Source organism: Drosophila biarmipes, chromosome 3L (genome assembly GCF_025231255.1).
Source record: "Drosophila biarmipes strain raj3 chromosome 3L, RU_DBia_V1.1, whole genome shotgun sequence".
NCBI lineage: Eukaryota > Metazoa > Arthropoda > Insecta > Diptera > Drosophilidae > Drosophila > Drosophila biarmipes.
Genome location: NC_066613.1, coordinates 24269738 through 24287223, shown reverse-complemented (window position 1 = coordinate 24287223; position 17486 = coordinate 24269738). Strand labels below are relative to the sequence as shown.

General features: G+C 47.0%; 6 protein-coding genes and 1 non-coding gene across 7 annotated transcripts; 2 read left to right on the top strand and 5 right to left on the bottom strand.

The window, feature by feature from the left end:
- Positions 1-949: 949 nt before the first annotated feature.
- Positions 950-2699, bottom strand: LOC108034513 (protein yellow). Its single transcript, XM_017109437.2, has 2 exons — positions 1800-2699; positions 950-1497 (listed from the first exon to the last, which is right to left on the bottom strand). The coding sequence occupies exons 1-2, from the start codon at positions 2656-2658 to the stop codon at positions 1202-1204; spliced, it is 1155 nt and encodes a 384-aa protein (XP_016964926.1). The 5' UTR covers positions 2659-2699; the 3' UTR covers positions 950-1201.
- Positions 2700-5853: 3154 nt separating this feature from the next.
- Trnac-gca (transfer RNA cysteine (anticodon GCA)) lies at positions 5854-5925 on the bottom strand. The gene has a single exon. It is a non-coding gene; the product is annotated as a tRNA-Cys (tRNA).
- Positions 5926-7084: 1159 nt separating this feature from the next.
- On the top strand, positions 7085-10716 carry LOC108034512 (major royal jelly protein 1). Its single transcript, XM_017109436.2, has 4 exons — positions 7085-7622; positions 9158-9205; positions 9270-9418; positions 10086-10716. Exons 1-4 carry the CDS (start codon positions 7176-7178, stop codon positions 10627-10629), a joined length of 1188 nt encoding a protein of 395 aa, XP_016964925.1. The 5' UTR covers positions 7085-7175; the 3' UTR covers positions 10630-10716.
- A 156-nt stretch (positions 10717-10872) lies between these two features.
- Positions 10873-11884, bottom strand: LOC108034632 (uncharacterized). The gene has a single exon (XM_017109570.2). The coding sequence runs from the start codon at positions 11876-11878 to the stop codon at positions 10940-10942; it is 939 nt and encodes a 312-aa protein (XP_016965059.1). The 5' UTR covers positions 11879-11884; the 3' UTR covers positions 10873-10939.
- Positions 11885-12332: 448 nt separating this feature from the next.
- LOC108034636 (uncharacterized) lies at positions 12333-13711 on the bottom strand. The gene is made up of 2 exons (XM_017109573.3): positions 13633-13711; positions 12333-13276 (listed from the first exon to the last, which is right to left on the bottom strand). Exons 1-2 carry the CDS (start codon positions 13660-13662, stop codon positions 12413-12415), a joined length of 894 nt encoding a protein of 297 aa, XP_016965062.1. The 5' UTR covers positions 13663-13711; the 3' UTR covers positions 12333-12412.
- Positions 13712-14415: 704 nt separating this feature from the next.
- On the top strand, positions 14416-16681 carry LOC108035563 (protein ecdysoneless). Its single transcript, XM_017111231.3, has 2 exons — positions 14416-14753; positions 14826-16681. The coding sequence occupies exons 1-2, from the start codon at positions 14474-14476 to the stop codon at positions 16610-16612; spliced, it is 2067 nt and encodes a 688-aa protein (XP_016966720.1). The 5' UTR covers positions 14416-14473; the 3' UTR covers positions 16613-16681.
- LOC108035564 (rRNA 2'-O-methyltransferase fibrillarin) lies at positions 16659-17375 on the bottom strand. Its single transcript, XM_017111232.3, has 2 exons — positions 16963-17375; positions 16659-16903 (listed from the first exon to the last, which is right to left on the bottom strand). The coding sequence occupies exons 1-2, from the start codon at positions 17294-17296 to the stop codon at positions 16716-16718; spliced, it is 522 nt and encodes a 173-aa protein (XP_016966721.1). The 5' UTR covers positions 17297-17375; the 3' UTR covers positions 16659-16715.
- Between the last annotated feature and the right edge of the window lie 111 nt (positions 17376-17486).

Sequence of the window (17486 nt, the reverse complement as noted above, 5' to 3'; positions counted from 1 at the left end):
CTGACCGCCCACGCTTTAGCATTTGTAAATCAAGCCAGAGGAGACAAGTTTATCGTGGCCTTTTTCGGTGGCAGCTGCTCCCACTCCCAGGGATTCCCATCCGGAGTCCGCCAGGGATTGAAGTTTATTCGAGTGACTCGCATTCCGTTTGGTATTTGTTATATGGTATTTTCGGAGCAGAGCTGTGTATGTGTGGCATTGGCATTGGCATTGGCACATTTATTGGGGTTCCATTTCCCTCCAGTGCAGCGTGATCCGCTCCAGACTGCCAGTGGGCGTAATTAACACAAAGCCACGAAGCCATAACGCAGCCCCCGGGGGCAAAGGTCACAGTCGAAGCCCATAGACAAGAGCTGATTAATTGATTTTATATCGCGAACCATTTCCCGCGGCGCCTTTCCTCTGTCTTCCCTCGGATCAACGCGAGTCGCGAACGGGGAATTGCGAATCGCGAATCGGAAGCCACTACCAAGGATGCCGTGTGCAATTTATCAGCCAACTCCCAATTAACACTTCTCCTGGCCTTTTCCACGCCCAACTTCTCCAGGTGGCGAAGTCGGTTTTCACTTCCACTTGGCCGGCAAAAAAGGCGATGGGCCATGGAGATGGCAATGCAATCAGGACGAGTGGGTACTTTAACATGAGAACTTCCAATTAGCTTAATTAATGTCGCTGTTTTTCTCAGCGAACGAAAAATCGGAGGAGAAAAAACATTATTTCCAGAAAAGGGACCGAGTAAGGTAACAAAGGAAGAGAGTGAAAGTTAACGAAATGCTATCATTGATATTACCAATTAAAATAGGACTTATCAATGCTTATTTTTAACTCATTTGTGAAAGAAAGAAATAAAATCTATGCCTGTTTCGAAGCCTGTGAAGTGGTAGCACTATCCCAACTAACTTTATCCAATATATACCCCTCGACAGGCCCCAAATAGTGACTCATCTCGTTCTGTACGAAATGGAAACGTTTATTTGCTTAGCTTAGATAACAACAAGTGCGACCAAAGTCGTTAGTTTATGTACAAAATACCAATACCGAACGCAAACTGCACTCGAGGGCCCGAAAAACTAAAAACCCAGCCATTCTCGGTTGTTGCCAGTCTAACTGGATGACACTTTTAGTTGCCAGTTCGGGGTGCGTTGCCGGGGATTGGTGTAAGGGTTGGGGTTTCAGGGACAAAAAGTGGGTGTTAGCCTGGTCACCAGCAGCCCTGCATCAGACCCAACTGCTGGATGGCCCCGCAGCCAACGCGGTTCTGCATGTAATCGGGGAAATTGCTCTGCAGGACCCGCATCGAGTTCCGCTTGTAGTCGGGCACCGCATGGGTCACCAGCTGGCAGGTCTGGCTGCGGTAAACTGGCTTAAAGTTGGCCTCCGCGAATGTGGAGTTCGTGTCCCAGCGGTAGACCTCCGCGTCGCCCTCGTTCCGGAAGAAGATCGCCGAGCCATTGTCCGTGCCAATGATGACCATGCGGCTGGGCTTCTTGCCGAGGTCTGCGAAATAGATATGAAATTTACATTTTTTTTAGTTATGAGTAACTTTTTTAGGCTGTTTAGATTACAAATAAAAATAGTAAGATAATCCATAGCGATTAAAAATTAAGTAATATGCAATAACGAGTTTCTAAAATTAAAAATAACATATCTAAACATGGAGCCAAATACTTTTTTATGTGAAAAAAAAACCTATCACAATTTTTCTGTAAGCAATCTACACTTTTGTTAGGACTTAAATATATCACTCTTTATCTCTGATTTTTTCCCTAGTAATCAAAAAGCCAAAAAATAATACTCACCCAAAATGCGGCCATCGGCCACTCCACTGCGCAGATACTCGGACTTCAGGGAGAACAGCTTGCTGGTGCTGAGGTAGGTGAAGTAGAGCTCCGTGGTTCCGCAGTCCCGGCGGATGAGGGCTATGTAGAGGACGTCCCTGGACCGGCAGCCGGCGGTCACTGCCTTGGGCAGCACCACCCTGAATCCCCGGTCCGCCTGGAGGTTGTACACGATAATGGCCCGATTGGCGGCATCGCTGACATAGACAAAGCAGCCGCCGTCGGGGGCATAGTCCACCACCAGATACTGGAGGCGGGAACTGCTGGAGGTCAAGCCCTCCAGGGAGACGGTCTTCAGCACCTTGCCCGTTTTCACCGACATGGCCACCACCTTGGGCGGACACTTGCGCACCGGGGTCTCCAGGGTGTTGACAATGCCAGTGTCCAGGACCCAGAGCACCTCGTTCTGGTCCACCACCAGGTCCACCACCGACTGCAGGGCCTTGCAGTTGCCCTCCTCCTGCAGATCCCAGCAGGGGTAGGGCTTGAAGGTCGTGGAACAGGTGCCCGGCTTTACGTTGGTCTTCACCAGAGTGGCTGGCACTCCCTTCCTGTAGCGCGGCAGGGCCAGGTAGATGGTGTCCCCGATGAGCTGGGCCCGCGTGGCAATCACATTCTTGGGTATAAACTTTCCGGAGCTCTTGAAGAGCGACTTGGTGCTGGCGCAGGGGAACTCAAACTGGCCACCGGTCCACTGAATGGGCTGCGAGTCCGAGTAAGCCTTGTCCGGAGTCCACAGTCCGTACTTGGTGCCCTGCGATTGGGCCAACTCCAGGCCAGCCAGCCACAGTCCCAGGATCAGGGCCAAATGCAGTCTCATCGTGGAAGCAATTGTCAATGGTCTAGTCTAGCGACGACGTGCGCGCTGTGCTCCCCGAATTGGCCAAGTGGCGTGCTTATATAACCCGAAAGCCCATCGAATCGAATGACCACAAGCCGGCAACGTGCCTCGCGACCAAATCTCAATTTTCAAACCGATTTTTTGCCAGCAGAACAACCTTGACCAAAGCTTGCCCACGAAAAGGGGGTAAAAAGCAATTAAATTTCAGAAATAATCATTTTATTGGATAGAAGAATTTTGTTTTGAATCATAACAAACACCATATAACATATTATATTGTCAAGTTTTTGTTGATTTACAAACTTTTAAGCAGTACATCCAGTAATCTTATTTATATTATTATAACATTATTTATGAAAAGTGACTAAGTGTATAATGTATTGTTTCAATTTATTATACAATCATTCAGTTAACAGTCCACTCATTTCCCGGACAGAAATTCCAGAAACTTTCCAAGAAAGCCAAAGGAACAAGGATAAGGGATACTTCTCCTCCTTCCTCCCCAATTAACCAATTGACTTGCGAAATGGCATTGCAATTACTGCATTCAATTGAGAACGGAATCCCTACAAAAGTCGCCAGATTGCCAGAGATATTTTTAGCCAACTAATTGCCAGTAATAAAATGACCTCAGACTGTGATTTCACCAGCCATAACTTGGTCGAAAAGGGAGTGGGTGCCAGGAAGATCCCCACATCCTTGGGATTTCCCAGCAGAATTCCTCAGCCAGGGCCATCACCGTAATTGCCCCTAAATAGGTTAAGGCCCTCTCGATATGGGCAGACAACCCGGAATCGCCCCAACCCAGAGACCAACGTGTTTGGCATGCCAAATTGTCAGCCGAAACCCGCATTCCGGGTGGCTTTTCCGCCGCCGAATGATTTATACGAGATACGTACAAAGCCACCCATACATGGGGCGCAGAAAAAATTGATGACAAGCATTTCCGGGCTACTCATCTGACATAATTTATGTAAACACTTACCTCCAGCCAAAACAGGCGAAGAAAAAGCCTGGGGTAGATAAGAGACAGCCGGGCGACTACCCACTGACCCCCATTAGCTGGGAAAACCTCAGCAAGCCCGGAAAAACCGTACCCATCTCTGTCCGCAGGCCATTTTCCACACATTACATTGACAGTTTTTGCCCGTTTTATGGCCCGTTTAACGAGGCGTATGCGTCATGCGGGGCAAAGGCAAGCCACATGTGCGACTTCTTTAAAACGCGCTGAAAAGTTTACCTTTTTATATATGCCAATAAAAATCCAATTGAAAACGCAAATAAGCCAATAATTTGTCCCGCAGCGGCGGAGGGAAAAAATGTGCAACAAGAATTGTCTGTGGTCACGTTTGATTTGGTTTGCTTGGTAAATGGGCCGACTTTTTGCCGAGAAAGCGATTTTCTTTTACCGGGAATTTCACATAAATTAAAAACAAAACTTTTCTCAAACTTCTTTGGGCTTGCGGAAAGGCAGGGGTTCTTAAAACTTAAAAAATGCTCTCTAGTTTGTGATTTAAGATTTATAAAATTGGTCAAACTTTTAGCTAACTCAAAACAAATTTTAGGTAAAATTTATAGTTATAAAAATAATTATAAAACAGTCGTCAATATTTTCAATAGTTCCTAACTATACGCATTGGTAAATTGTACTTATACTATTTTTTGTGTAGAACTACCCTCATTTAAGCCATTTCCTATTTTCCCTAGTCAAACTTACAGCCACTAGCCCAAACTTTCATCAAATTATAGGATTATTGTAGTAGTACAGGGTATTAAAAAGTCCTCAGCCGGGGATTAAAGTTAATCTCCCCATTTCGGCTAATTTATGTGCTTTGCTTTCACTTTGCTGGCTTTCTTTCGTCGGCCAACTTTTGTTTGCGTCTGCTTAAAGTTGTCCACCGTGGTTCTTAACCTTTTGCACAGCGCAAATGGTTCGATGAGTTGCCATAAATTAGTGCCTTTATCCGTTGGCTCATCTTTGTTTAATTGTTTTGCCATAATTGAATTCATTTGGCTGGTTTGGTTGGTTTCATCTCTGATTCGCCGGCAAATTGCTCATGGCCTGCTCATCGAGCGTGCCTACTGAATATTCACTTTTTCGCGCAAACTGCAATCAATGAACATTTTTAAATTCCCCATCCACACGCATCTGTCAAAAACAGGGCCAGAATATTTCCGCTCCAGCGGAGATTTGGTCAAACGGAGGTATTAGTACGCTGTCGCCTATGAAAATGATGTTCAAAGTAATACCTCTTACTTGATTCTTAAGATTCTTCATTTTCTAAGTATAATATATAAATATATTTTATTGAATTCGAGAAAAAAATCCCTCTTTACTTACATGTTTTTCATGTATATTATATTTTATTATACGGACATAAATAATATATTTGGTGTTTCCCATTATAAAAATACCAATTAAGTAATGAGCTCTTTCTGCAGAGTACAAAATTTCTAAATCGTGCGGCTCGTTAAATTTCCATTTTGATATTTTTGTTTCTATTTATGTTGAGGCACATAAATATTTATCCACAGAGATGTTGCCCTGACTGACAACCCCGCCCACATAGTATATCAAGCACACGCATATCAGCCCCCTTTTGGGCATGTGGGTGCTATAAATTCGGGGATTACGATCGGGGGCGGGCAACTTGTGGCAGTTTATTGAAACGGATTTCACAGAAATTCAATCTGCATGTTATTTGGCATTATAGACAGCCTGCTCGGGCTTCATCCCAACCGTCCCGCCATGCGGAAGCCGAAAAGTCTGACCCCCGCAAAAAGGGTTATCAAAATGTGTTGGTTGACCAGCCGCTGGTCATTTTTGTGTGGCTCCTAGGAGATTAAGCATTTTGCCATTTAATGGAGGCCAAGTGCTGGCCATAATTCGCTGCACGTGCTGCTCCAGCTCCACACAGACCAAGGGCAAACAAAGGAGCTGCTGGACACCGAAGCCGAAGCCGAATCCGAATTCTCCTCCTAATCCACCCACTCCGCCCTCTCAAAATATGTCAACGCATTTTTTATTTGTTATTATTCGATGCGTGGGTTCTTTACGAGTTCATTGGCCATGTCTGGCGGACGCACCTTTAATGTAATCCCCCTGAAAATCGCCCAAATCCACCGAGAGCTGCAGGAAGGTAATAAAAAAAAGATGGACAAAAAAGTAGTTCCAGGGGGCACCCGGATTTGAACCGGGGACCTCTCGATCTGCAGTCGAATGCTCTACCCCTGAGCTATACCCCCGACTTGATGGGCCCGAACTCGGAGAGCCTTAAAAAGTTCGATGACTAAGATAAAATTTCGCACTCGCCTTCATCCCAAAATAGAAGCGAAATAAAAATCAATTTAAGACAGAGTGTTTAGCACAACTCTTTGTGTGTGATTCACACGGGGGCGGCTCCACGGACTCTCCGGTGTATTGCAATCTTATCAGCGAATAATATACCCCCTGCCAGCCCCCCAACTTTCTCCTTTCTCCCAGAAAACTCATTCCCAACTGATAGCTGCAGGCGGGTTGACAGATGTTCTTGTCAGCCCCGAAATAGCTGGTAACACAAGCCCGGCCAAGTAACCGAAACTTTCCCAGTCGCCTTCGCATTCGCAGAAAAAGAAATTGAAACAGTAACTGATTCAGATACAGATACAGATACAGATACATTTACAGATACAGATACAGGTCGCAGACGTCAGCATTGGTATTGAACTTTCGGGCCACTTTGGCAACTGACCCCTGAACTTTGCCTGCCAAAGGGTGAAAACTTTCGCTCCCAGCGGATGCCCAAACGATCGATGGGTGACAGAAGCGATTTCTGCATCCTAACCCATTATGTTGAAGGGGGTAACGGCAGTAATAATTTATCTCAGAGCTAAATATGATTTTATCGCACCTTAAGATAAGATATCTTGAAAAATAACTCATACTGGCTATAACTAAAAATATAGTCTATAAAAAAACATTCATCAATTTGTGATAATTTTGTGTCTATACATATGGTGTATATTATAAAATACATATGTAATATTTTGATTTACCTATAATACATTTATTTACCTTCTCTTATATAATAAAACCTAATTCTAAACCCTTTTCTTATAATTTCTTATTAAAATTTTCATTTACATCATTGGTAGATGAATTAAAATCAAGATTATGATCTCTTTGAGGCGGGTTAAATTGGAAACTCTTCCGCATTGCTTAGAAACCGAGTGCGGAATCTGGCTTAGAGGTCTGCCCGGTTTCCGGCGTAGGCCAGACGTGCTGGCTGGGTGGTAACCGACCCATTTCCATCTCCAGACCGCCGCTTGTTTCCACCGTGTTAGCCATCTAACGACCTTGCTGCAACACGCTCTAAAAGCTTGCTGCCAAATCGCCGGGTTTTATATATAAATGCAAGTCTGGCCGCCGTTCAGACAGTTTTATGTTCTGGCCAAACGTGGTTAATCGCGTGTTGGATCTGTGTTTCAAGGAATCCTCCTAAGAAAGCGCCCCGAAAATGTCGCAGCTGCCTTTGCTGCTCCTCGTGGTTTCCGCCTCCGTGGTCCTGGCCGGTTACAGCTCCTCCACCGACGAGGCCGGCTCCACAGATGCCTCCAACTCCATTGGGGGCACCAAGTGCGACAAGAATCCGCTGGGTGAACTGACCTTCCAGCTGAGCGGCAGCAGCCTTCACTGGCCCTGTGAGTCCACCAAGAACATCTACGTCCAGTCCGGTAGATATGTGCCCCGGAACGTGATTGTGACCCGCGCCCAGCTGCAGCGGGACTCCGCGTTTGTGGCCCTGCCCAGGTACAAGCAGGGCGTGCCCTTCACCCTCGGCAAGGTGAACCTGAAGAAGGGCGAGTGCCTCACCAAGATCGCGCCCTATCCCTGCTGGGCCATCCAGGAGGAGGGCAACTGCCAGGCCCTCCAGTCCGTCGTGGACATAGCCGTCGATCAGAACGTGAGTGCAATCAACGCCTATATTGTTTCGGCTTTTTCACTGGGTGCCTCATCCACACTGCAATTTCTGCCTTTAACTACAAATTGCTATTTTTTCGGGGGCAACCTCTTCTTCATGGCACTTTTGACCCGCAACCTCTTTGATGGCTTTTAAATGCTTTTTTCATACTTTTATCGTGGGCGGATGAAGGGGTAGCACGGGTAGCTGGGGCTGGTGGATATATAGTATTGTTATGTTTTTGAAATTATATGGTTACCCCCTTTTTAGAGTGTTTTTTGTTAGTTTTTTATTACGTTGATAAAAAGGTAGTTAATTTACGGATTTAATTGAGGTTTTTATTAGCTGAAATATGAAAAAATATTTTTTTCTTAACACTTATTACTAATATAAACTTTTACCAATTTTAATAAAATATAAAAATATGCTTTTTAAAAAAACTAAAATTAAAAAATATATCTGGGATCCAAACCTATTATTTCATATTCATTAAAATTCTATACAAATTTTTTATTTTTTGTATTAAGTTGAACTATAAACTCAATATGCTTAAATGTTTTACTATGCCATTTTTATCAGTGTTTTTAGCCTTATTAGAAATGTATCAAATTTCCCAAGTAGATTTGTATAAAAAAGTAATAGTAGTAGAAGTATTTCCGACAAGAAAGAACATAGATTATATTCTTTGAAAACCCTAAAAAATATCAAAATCCAGGGTATCCCTTGCCCATTAACCCCGCGCAGCCCACTCTTTTTAACTGCCCTTCCTTGCTGACGACCAAAAATTGCTTTTTTAATCAAATAAACGGGGCGCCAAAAACGAAGAGCTTCAAATGAAATTCATGTCTGGCAATTGGCGACGCCAACTGGAGGGAAAGAATAAACGGATAAACGGGTGAAAAAGTGGTTATGTAAATGGAATATTATAAAAGGCCAAGGGCTGCAGCTGAAAAGTGCCATGAAAATGCAGTGAAATGTTCTCGGAAATAATTTGCACAAAATGACAGGCGATTGCAAAGTGTTTTGTGCATTTGAATTGCAATTTTCCCCTCTGAGGTTGTCAGCTTAAATTCAAACGATAAATATCTGACACTCCAGATGATATTATAAAGTATTTATATGATTATTGATGGAAAACCACACAAATGACCTACTTACAATGGCCAGCACAAATGCAACTTAATAATTTCCTTGGCTTATTGATGCCGTCAATTCGCTCTCATTTAAATGCCCGTCTCGTTTAGCTGCATTTATGCAAATCATTTCTTTATTTTATTTACACAAAAGTCGACATAACAATAACAATACCAAACAGCAAACAGAAAACAGAAAACGCGGCTGTATTTATTTATTTGCGCAATTTTCCATTCAGTGCTTTTCGCTGACATGCATTTTATTGCCTTGTATCTACGAGTGTGGAATTTTTAACGCCAACAACATTTCAATTAACAGCCAGCAAATGAAAACATTAAGAACAATGGATATAAGCCGCAATTGATGGCAATTATTAATTGTTTTGTATCTTTTTTATTTTCAAGGGACTGCTTTGGGTTCTGGACGTCGGCATTGTCAACACCTTGGAGCAGGTGAGTTTTTCGTTGGTTTTCAATAGTGTTAAAAAATAATACGTTTTTGTAACTTAATTTACAGCCCATTCGGAGGTGCAGCCCCAAGATCGTGGCCATAAACACAGCCAACAACAAGGTGGTCAAGAGCATCGACCTGAGTGACCTCGTCACCTCCGAGAGCCGGCTGCAGTTCATCGTGGTGGACTACTCCAAGGACAACAAGCCATTCGTGTGAGTTTTATCACCTATATATATTTTATTTTTTAAATGTTCGGAACAAATTCTTATATTACATATTAATTCGTATAAATTAAAGCTTCATTTGTCAGCAACTTTATTTGTGAAAAGATTCTGATTACTTAATTTGCATAAGCTTTTGCAACTATGAAGGATTAATTAAGAGTAACTTTCAACGACTTTCAAATGACTTTCGAATCACTTATTAAAATATTAAATATTACATATACCAATTTGAAAGTCAATGAGAAACTGAGTTTTAAACAGAAAACTTTGAAGGTTATATAGGTATACAAAAATTGTAAGTGGTAAAATTGTACATAATCATAGATAATTGCCTTAGAATAATACTTTTTTAAAGAATATTGGAAAATGGATTCTACCCATAAACTTGAATATAATAATAATCATCAAATTATTCTTATACTTAAGAGCAAACACAAGTGTGTGCCGAACTAATTTATAATAATTAACCACCACATTGTTTAAAAACCCCAATTAAAAAGGAGTTAACCACTTAGAGACTTTCCATATCTTATCTTTGAGACTTGGTTATCAGAAGTGTGCCCCACTCCATGCCCCTCACTAACCAATTAAAAATGAATTAGCGGCACGATATCTTATCTTCCCTGCCATTATTATTTTTTCCGATCCCTCGCAGCTATGTGGCCGATGCCGGAGCTCGCAGCATCCTGGTGTACGACATCACCGGCAACAAGTCCTACCGCATTGTCCTGCCCAGGGCCACCGCCCCCACCAGCGACGTGCTCTACGTGGCGCTCACCTCCAAGCCGGATGGCACCTCCACCCTGTTCTTCAGCTACCTGAGCTCCCCGCGCCTGTACTCCATTAAGGGCGAGTACCTGCGGGTGGGTCAGGGGGCGGGCTCCATCATCGACGTGGGCCCCAAGCCCTACGGCAAGCAGGCCGTCCTCCTGGGCGCCGATGGGGGCACCTCCCTGTTCTTCCGCTACAAGGGCGAGAACGACATTTACCTGTGGGACTCGGAGACCTGCTTCAAGGCGGCCAATCTGCAGGAGGTGCAGCGGGGCGGCGACTGCCGCCTCTCCACCCAGGTCCTGCCGGGGCACAAGCGCTTCATGTGGGCGCTGGAGAGCAACTTCCACGACTTCATCTCGGATCGCACCGGCTGCAACGGAGCCTCCATCGTCCTGCACCCCGTGGTGAGGGAGTGCGACGATTGAACCAGGAGCCCTCCACTGGGTTAGCTATAAGATTCCTTTTGTTGTCGTTATTGAGTCTCATTAAAATTTGGTGAATTTTTAAAATAAGTAACTGTGTGGTTAATTATTTAAATGGAAACTTAAATCGCTCAATACCAAAAATATAAGGAACTCCTTTGGACAGCAATAAATACAATCATCAAAGATTATGGGAATCAATTTCAATATATATCTTACTATTATAATTGAATACAAATCACCAACTCGCAATGAAATCATTTTGAATATCCCTTTATTTTATACGATTTATTATAGACATTTATTTTTCATTTTAAACCTCTTGACACTTGGAGATCTCAGCATTGTAGTAGTGCCCCACTGGACAGCTATAGATCTGCAGTTGGTTTTCGATGCACAGACAGTACTCATCGCCAGAGGTGGTGTTGGGACAGCTGAGGACCTCGAAGTCCCTGCACTGATGGACCCTCTCACTCACGCAGGTCAAGATCCTGGCATCGAAGTGGAAGCCAGCTGGACAGGTGATGACCTCCAGTTCCCCGGCGACGCATTTGCAATACTCGATCTCGGAAGTGCGGAAGGGACATTCGTACCGGGCGTTATCCACACACTTCTTGGCCTCCCTGACTTGCACTCCCCCACCTATGGAGCGAGTTTCCGGAACACAGCTGTAGCCGTTGAAGACGAAACCCTCGCGGCACTTCATCATCAGTGGATACAGGGAACTGGGGGTGTCGTTGGCGCAGACATAGAAGTACCGATTGTCCGCCTGCCAGCCACCCACTTGGCCAGATCGATCGCAGGTGTACTGCTGCTTGGTGCACTGCTCACTCGCCCGGGAGAGGACACAGGATTCCTCGAGAGAGGAGTAGCCAGCCCCGTTCGAGCACAGACGAGGGGTTTCCACACCCTGGTCGCTGCACTCGTGGTACTTCCGGCAGTCATAGGGATCGGGGAAGACCCCCGCCTGCTGGCAGTTGAAGGGGCCCCTCTTGGGCACCCGGCACTGGGCCTGCCAGGTGCAGCCGAAGGTTCCCTCGTCGCTGCAGTAGAAGCTCTGAGTTGACTGGCAGCCCAGCATCGATACGGTTTCCCAGCCGCCGGTGGCATTGCGAAGACAGTATCCCAAAGTGGTGCAGTTCAGGCACACGAAGCCCGGCAGACGCACATCCTGGCAGGGATTATCATCGGCGCTAGCCGATCCCACCAGCAGAACACTTAGGAGCGGAAAAACCAGGAGCCAAGACCTCATCGCAAAGACTGTTGGTCGGGTCAACTGGCTGTCTATCTTTTATAGCACCCCTAATCAGACAGACAAATGTCTTTGGCTTAATTAAATAGATAAGCTCCGCGAAGGTCTAATAAATACAATCAGGTTTGTGAAGTGCCGAATACTACGACTTTCGTATAATTCCGGGAAGATTACTAACAAATAACAAGAAATGAGAGGTGGCTCCAACAATAGGGCATGAAGTAATCATTTTTATTTAAAGTTATGCTGGCTAATTGCTTTTAAAAAACCCTCTTATCGGACAGACAAATGTCCTTATCAAGTTTATTGCTAGTTATTGCCTATCAAAACCAAGAACTACAACTAGTAGGGTGTCAAATCAGTTTTTATGATTTAAGTAAATAATATTTTTACTAGCGTATATCATAATAATTAATAACGTAACATAAACAACATAATCATTGTTGACTTTTTATTGATTATTTATTTATTTTATGTATAAGTTAAAACCTTTCTCCTTCGAAGAACATATAAAAAACAAGGTGGCTTTCCGCCCTAGCAAGTTCCCAGGACGCAGGAGGACAACTCGGGGCGGTAGTAGGTGCCCGCGGGGCAGTCCATGTGCCGCAGGGTGCCGTTCAGGGCCGAGCAGTAGTAGTACTTCCGGCAATCGCTGCCGTCGGCCATCAAGCCCACGTGCTGGCAGGTGCTGGGCAGCACGGAGAAGTCGTCGTCGTTGGGCTCCTCGATGATCACCGAGGGATCGTCGGTGTTCGGCGGCAGGACATTCGACCCGCTGCGGCAGACATAGTCCACGAAGGTCTCTCCGTCATTGCACCGGTGCAGAGACGGGTAGATGACAATGGTGTCGTTTAGGTTCTGGTTAACCGTCGACTTGCACACGTAGAAGATGTTGGGGTTGGTGGGCCAGGCGGCCACGTGGCCGGCTTGGGGGCAGTAGTACTGGCGCTGCAGGCAGACGGTGTCACTCAGGGTCAGGGTGCACTGACCCGTCCTCGCGTCGAAGGCCCTGTCATTGCCACAATCCACGGCAGCGGCCACCAGAGTGGCGCCCACGAAGTAGCACATGTGATACTTCTGGCAGTCGTAGGGATCGGGGAAGATGCCCTGCGAGGTGCACTGGAAGTTGCCCTCGATCCCGAAGGGATGACAGGGGCCCGTCTCGTTGGTGCAGCTGCCCAGTCGGGCGTTGCAGTAGTAGCCGTTGGCCACGTCGCAGGACTCCACCGGGATGTTGACCCACCCGTTCGAGTGGCGCACACAGGTGGCCAGCAGCTCGCAGGACTCGCAGATGGGCCCAGGACTCTGGCGGCCCTCGCAGGAGTTCGTCTCCCGCGGCTGAATGCGCCGGGTGGTCACAGTGGCTCCCATCAAAAGGGACACCAGGCTGAGCAGTAGCTAGGAGAGGGAATAAAAACACATCAGTAAACTCCCTTTTTTAAAAATACAGAAGTATCTATGTTACTAGTTTTGGTGGTTTTATGGCTTATTTCCATAATCCTAATGTATATCATCTAGATTTATCCCAAACTAATATTTTTTGGTGGTTTTAATTGATTATAGATAGAAATTTATGTCGATATTATATAGAACTGCTATATAGACAGATATATATATTTATTAAGAAAAAAAATATATAGTAATTCATTTAAACTTTTGAGTCTTACATAGAGACTTCTTTATCTATCTTATAAAAATATCCATTTAAAATGCTAAAATTGGCTTATTGTATTCCAAGAACCAACGCTACATACCAGGCTCACTAATAGTTTCTTCAAGACCATGATGACGTATTCCCTTTCCTTTAGTTTCTTGAATAGTTTCGGTCCAACTCCCACGAGAATCTTCGATTGTCTGGCTGCAAGCTCCTCTGGTGACAGCAATAAAAGCCCCGAAATAGTAGACTTTAGATAGCGTTTTATATCTTTCGTTGTTTGCCTATCAACTTTCAAAAGTCCATGGGAGTTGGGCAAAGTGGCAATCGCTGCGACGGTTCTGTTTTCTAATTACAACAACTAGATCGGAATGCCGCAATGATGAGTGAGTAAACCATAGTTACTAGAAAATGGCACATCTAGATCTGAGTGGAGTGGGTGTTTAACGAGTAAACACAGCGGGATTTGGTTGGGTCGAGATATTTGGAGCACTTTTAAGTGTTTTCGGATAAATATTGGACTTTTCTTTCAATAAGCGGGGAAAAAAAACTTTGGACTGTAAACAAAACCATTAAATATTTAATGTATACTATCTGGTTTATCTAGTGAAAGGATATTAATTTATTTACATAAATGTATGATTTTTAGAAACGTTTAATTCCGTTTTATATACATTATACATACATTATAAATATAAAATACATCCTAACGATTGCTTATAAATAGCAAAATAATAATTTTCAACAATTTAAATGTAAGATTTAATTACTTTAGGTATTTGAAATAGCGGGCAATTTTGAATTTGGCGGGAAGGCACAACCTGTGCAGCGCAAATTCAGGGCTGGTCGAAGGCCCTTGGCATTACACCCTTCTCGCCGCCTGGTCACACCACCGCAACCCCCGCAAATAAAAAGGAGGAGCAGGAGCAAAAGGACAAAGGATGACCAAGATTCCGGGCAGCAATCTGGAGTTCGTCCGCGAGGAGGACTTCGTGGAGTACTACATATTCCCCAAGATCCCCGACAACCTGCAGGATGAGGGCATTCTGCGCAAACTGATGCTCCAGATCCGCAACGAGATCTCGGCCATAGTTAAGGAAAAGTCCTTGGAGCGCAGCTATCTGTGGCACAAGGACGAGTTCCAGCTGCAGATCCGACTGGGCGGTGCCGAGGAGCGGCTGCTGAACGAGGAGACCAACCCGGAAGAGGAGGCGGAACTGGGTATGCACACTACTCTATAAATAGCATCGCATTCTGCCTACTAAACTGGGTGCATTCCATGTCCCCGCCCAGGTGACCTCCCGCCGCACTTCCACGGCGTAACCCACTACGGCGACAACATCAGCGACGAGTGGTTCATCGTGTATCTGCTCACCGAGATCACACGTGCTCGCGGGGACTGCATTGCTAGGGTCAGCGACTCGGATGGCGAGTTCCTGCTCATCGAGGCGGCGGATGCCCTGCCCGACTGGGCCTCGCCGGAGACCTGCGAGCGGCGTGTCTACCTGGTCGGCGGCTGCCTGCAGCTGCTTCAGAACTCGGCCGCCAGCAGCCAGGACAAGCCTCTGACCATGGCCACTGCTGTGCAACGTATACGAATGAATCCCACCCTGTATCGCTGCTCGCGGGAGATTCAGGCCTGCATTGATGCGCGCCTCAAGGAGTACCAGATCGCCCAGCCGCACTTCTCCATCCACCGGCAGGTCCTGGAGCTCCCGCACAGTGCTGCACAGCTTCTGAAGCAGCAGCCCAGACTGCTCTCGTCGGCGGTGCGGGCTTTCTGCGAACGGGACTCCCTGGACGTCAAGGCACTGCGCACCATGCGCTACTTCCCACCGGAGGCCGCACGCCTGCGCACCAACGTGCGGTTCACCCGCTGTCTGTACGCCATGCTGTCGCACCAGCAGTATCTCCCCGAGAAGCGCCTCGGCTGGAACCTCACAGATCCCGTGGCCGAGCCGGAGCGGTACAAGGAACAGCTGCTGGGCGTGAAGCTGGCCAGCGGACTGGAGATCTTGGCCAGCCAGGCCAAGCGGCTGGAGGGCCAACAGCTGGAGGAAATGCCGGCCTGGCGTTCGTATCTGCGCAGCTTGCAGGGCAAGGGATACTTCCGCAACAACATCGAGGGCAGTGCCGAGTACCAGGAGCTGCTGAGCAAGGCCAAGGACTACTTCCGCGGCAATCAGGCGCGATTCCGCACTGCTTCGCGAGCGGGAGCAGAGATCCTGGACCTGCTGCTGCACCCAGCGGAGGCCGCATCCGAGGAACTGCGCGATGAGGAGAACAACCTTCAGCCCAGCGACTCGGATGAGTGGCTGAACATCAGCGCCGAGGACCTGGACTCCATGCTGCAGGATCGCTACGGGCCCAAGAAGCTCTACAAGCCGAATGGCCAAATGAATGCCGAGGAGTTCACCAAGCAGCTGGCCGAGTTCCTCGATCGACAGTCCAACTACGAGGGCATCGAGCACCGCGGTCTCGAGGAGCCGGAACTGGATTCCGACGATGATGAGCCACCGCCGCCGCCGCCGCAGGCCAAGACTTCCTCGGGACTGGGGGCAAGGGTGAAGAAGAATCCCTCCATGCGGAAGGCATGCCAGCGCAACTCGCTCATCCAGCCGGAGGAGCCGGACAGCACACATGTGCGGAACTTCCTGGACTTTGTCATTCCCGAGGACAACTGGGACTCCACATCGGAGATGAGCGACTATGCGGACGAGGACGACATGGAGAGGAACATGAATGCCCTCTCTGGCGGCGGCAGTGTTTTCCCCCTTGACCGACAGATCCAGTCGTACATGGAGCAGATGGACCGGGAGCTGGCCCAGACCAGCATGGGCAAGTCCTTCCACGGCAAGCAGAAGAAGGCTCCTCCCCAGGCGGAAGAGGACGACTTCGACGACATTGAGGACTTTGAGCCCATCAATATCAACGTGAACACGCTGCGCAACATGATGGACAGCTACCAGTCGCAGGTGGGCGGCGCCGGGCCCGTATCCAATCTGTTTAGCGCCATGGGCGTGGGCATGTCCGCTGGCGAGGACCAGGAGCCCAAAGATATCTCCGAGTCGGCCGTGTAGACGGGTTTACAGGGATTAGTCTAGTCTTAAGTCCATCAAATAAACGTAAATGTGAATATTTGAGTGTAATATGAAGAGTATTCTTAACTGCTACTTTCGATAACTAATCCTTGGAAGCAGGCACGAAGTTTCCATAGTCGCGTCTGACCTTCATGGGCGGCTCGTTGTGGGGTGGCTCACTGCGCTGGCTATGGTCATGGGAGCGCTTGTAGCCGCCAGATCCGGACCCTCCGTCGTAGCGATCCCGATCCCGGCGATCTCTGGGCTCGTATCTGTTGTTGCGCCGGTTGTCTGCGTGGACAAACGGGTTGGTTATCTATAAATAGGCACTGAGCTAGCCGCGGACCTACCCCTGAATCCTCTGTCCTGGTTGTTGTGGTAACCGGCTCCTCCCCGCCGCTGCCAGCCCCTGTCGCCGCCTCCCCTGCGATGTCCGTTGTAGCGATTGTTGTGGTGATGTCCGTATCCACCTCCACCTCCTCCGCCACCACCTTGGAAACCGCCTCCTCCTCCGCCACCCATCCAGTTCTCCACAATTGGCGGCTCCGGCAGCGGCTTGCTGCAGTGGGCCATAAACTCCGGGTCCTCGTCTGTGAAGCGGCCGGCAAACTCCAGCTCACAGGACTCCAGGAAGTTGACGTCCTTCTCCACCAGGCGGTTTATCTTTCGGTTTGGATCGACCATTATTCTGGGATATATCTAAATTAATTCCGTTCGATTCTGCTTCCCATATGTTTCAATGGCCACGAAACACAGCTGTTTGAGCGTTCACCAACGCTGCTTCAGTCGCTGTGATTTTCGTCAAGTCACGACATTGGTGCGGGGAGCAACTATCGGTTGGGAATCCCTTTTTCTATTAGATATGTTATAAAAA

Coding starts and splice junctions, on each gene's coding strand:
- LOC108034513 (XM_017109437.2), bottom strand. CDS start 2,658: ATGAGACTGCATTTGGCCCTGATCCTGGGACTGTGGCTGGCTGGCCTG. Junction 1,498..1,799: donor GGCCGATGGCCGCATTTTGG/GTGAGTATTATT, acceptor TCTATTTCGCAG/ACCTCGGCAAGAAGCCCAGC.
- LOC108034512 (XM_017109436.2), top strand. CDS start 7,176: ATGTCGCAGCTGCCTTTGCTGCTCCTCGTGGTTTCCGCCTCCGTGGTC. Junction 9,206..9,269: donor TTGTCAACACCTTGGAGCAG/GTGAGTTTTTCG, acceptor CTTAATTTACAG/CCCATTCGGAGGTGCAGCCC. Junction 9,419..10,085: donor AAGGACAACAAGCCATTCGT/GTGAGTTTTATC, acceptor GATCCCTCGCAG/CTATGTGGCCGATGCCGGAG.
- LOC108034632 (XM_017109570.2), bottom strand. CDS start 11,878: ATGAGGTCTTGGCTCCTGGTTTTTCCGCTCCTAAGTGTTCTGCTGGTG.
- LOC108034636 (XM_017109573.3), bottom strand. CDS start 13,662: ATGGTCTTGAAGAAACTATTAGTGAGCCTG. Junction 13,277..13,632: donor AGAAACTATTAGTGAGCCTG/GTATGTAGCGTT, acceptor TCCCTCTCCTAG/CTACTGCTCAGCCTGGTGTC.
- LOC108035563 (XM_017111231.3), top strand. CDS start 14,474: ATGACCAAGATTCCGGGCAGCAATCTGGAGTTCGTCCGCGAGGAGGAC. Junction 14,754..14,825: donor GGAAGAGGAGGCGGAACTGG/GTATGCACACTA, acceptor GTCCCCGCCCAG/GTGACCTCCCGCCGCACTTC.
- LOC108035564 (XM_017111232.3), bottom strand. CDS start 17,296: ATGGTCGATCCAAACCGAAAGATAAACCGCCTGGTGGAGAAGGACGTC. Junction 16,904..16,962: donor CCAGGACAGAGGATTCAGGG/GTAGGTCCGCGG, acceptor TTGTCCACGCAG/ACAACCGGCGCAACAACAGA.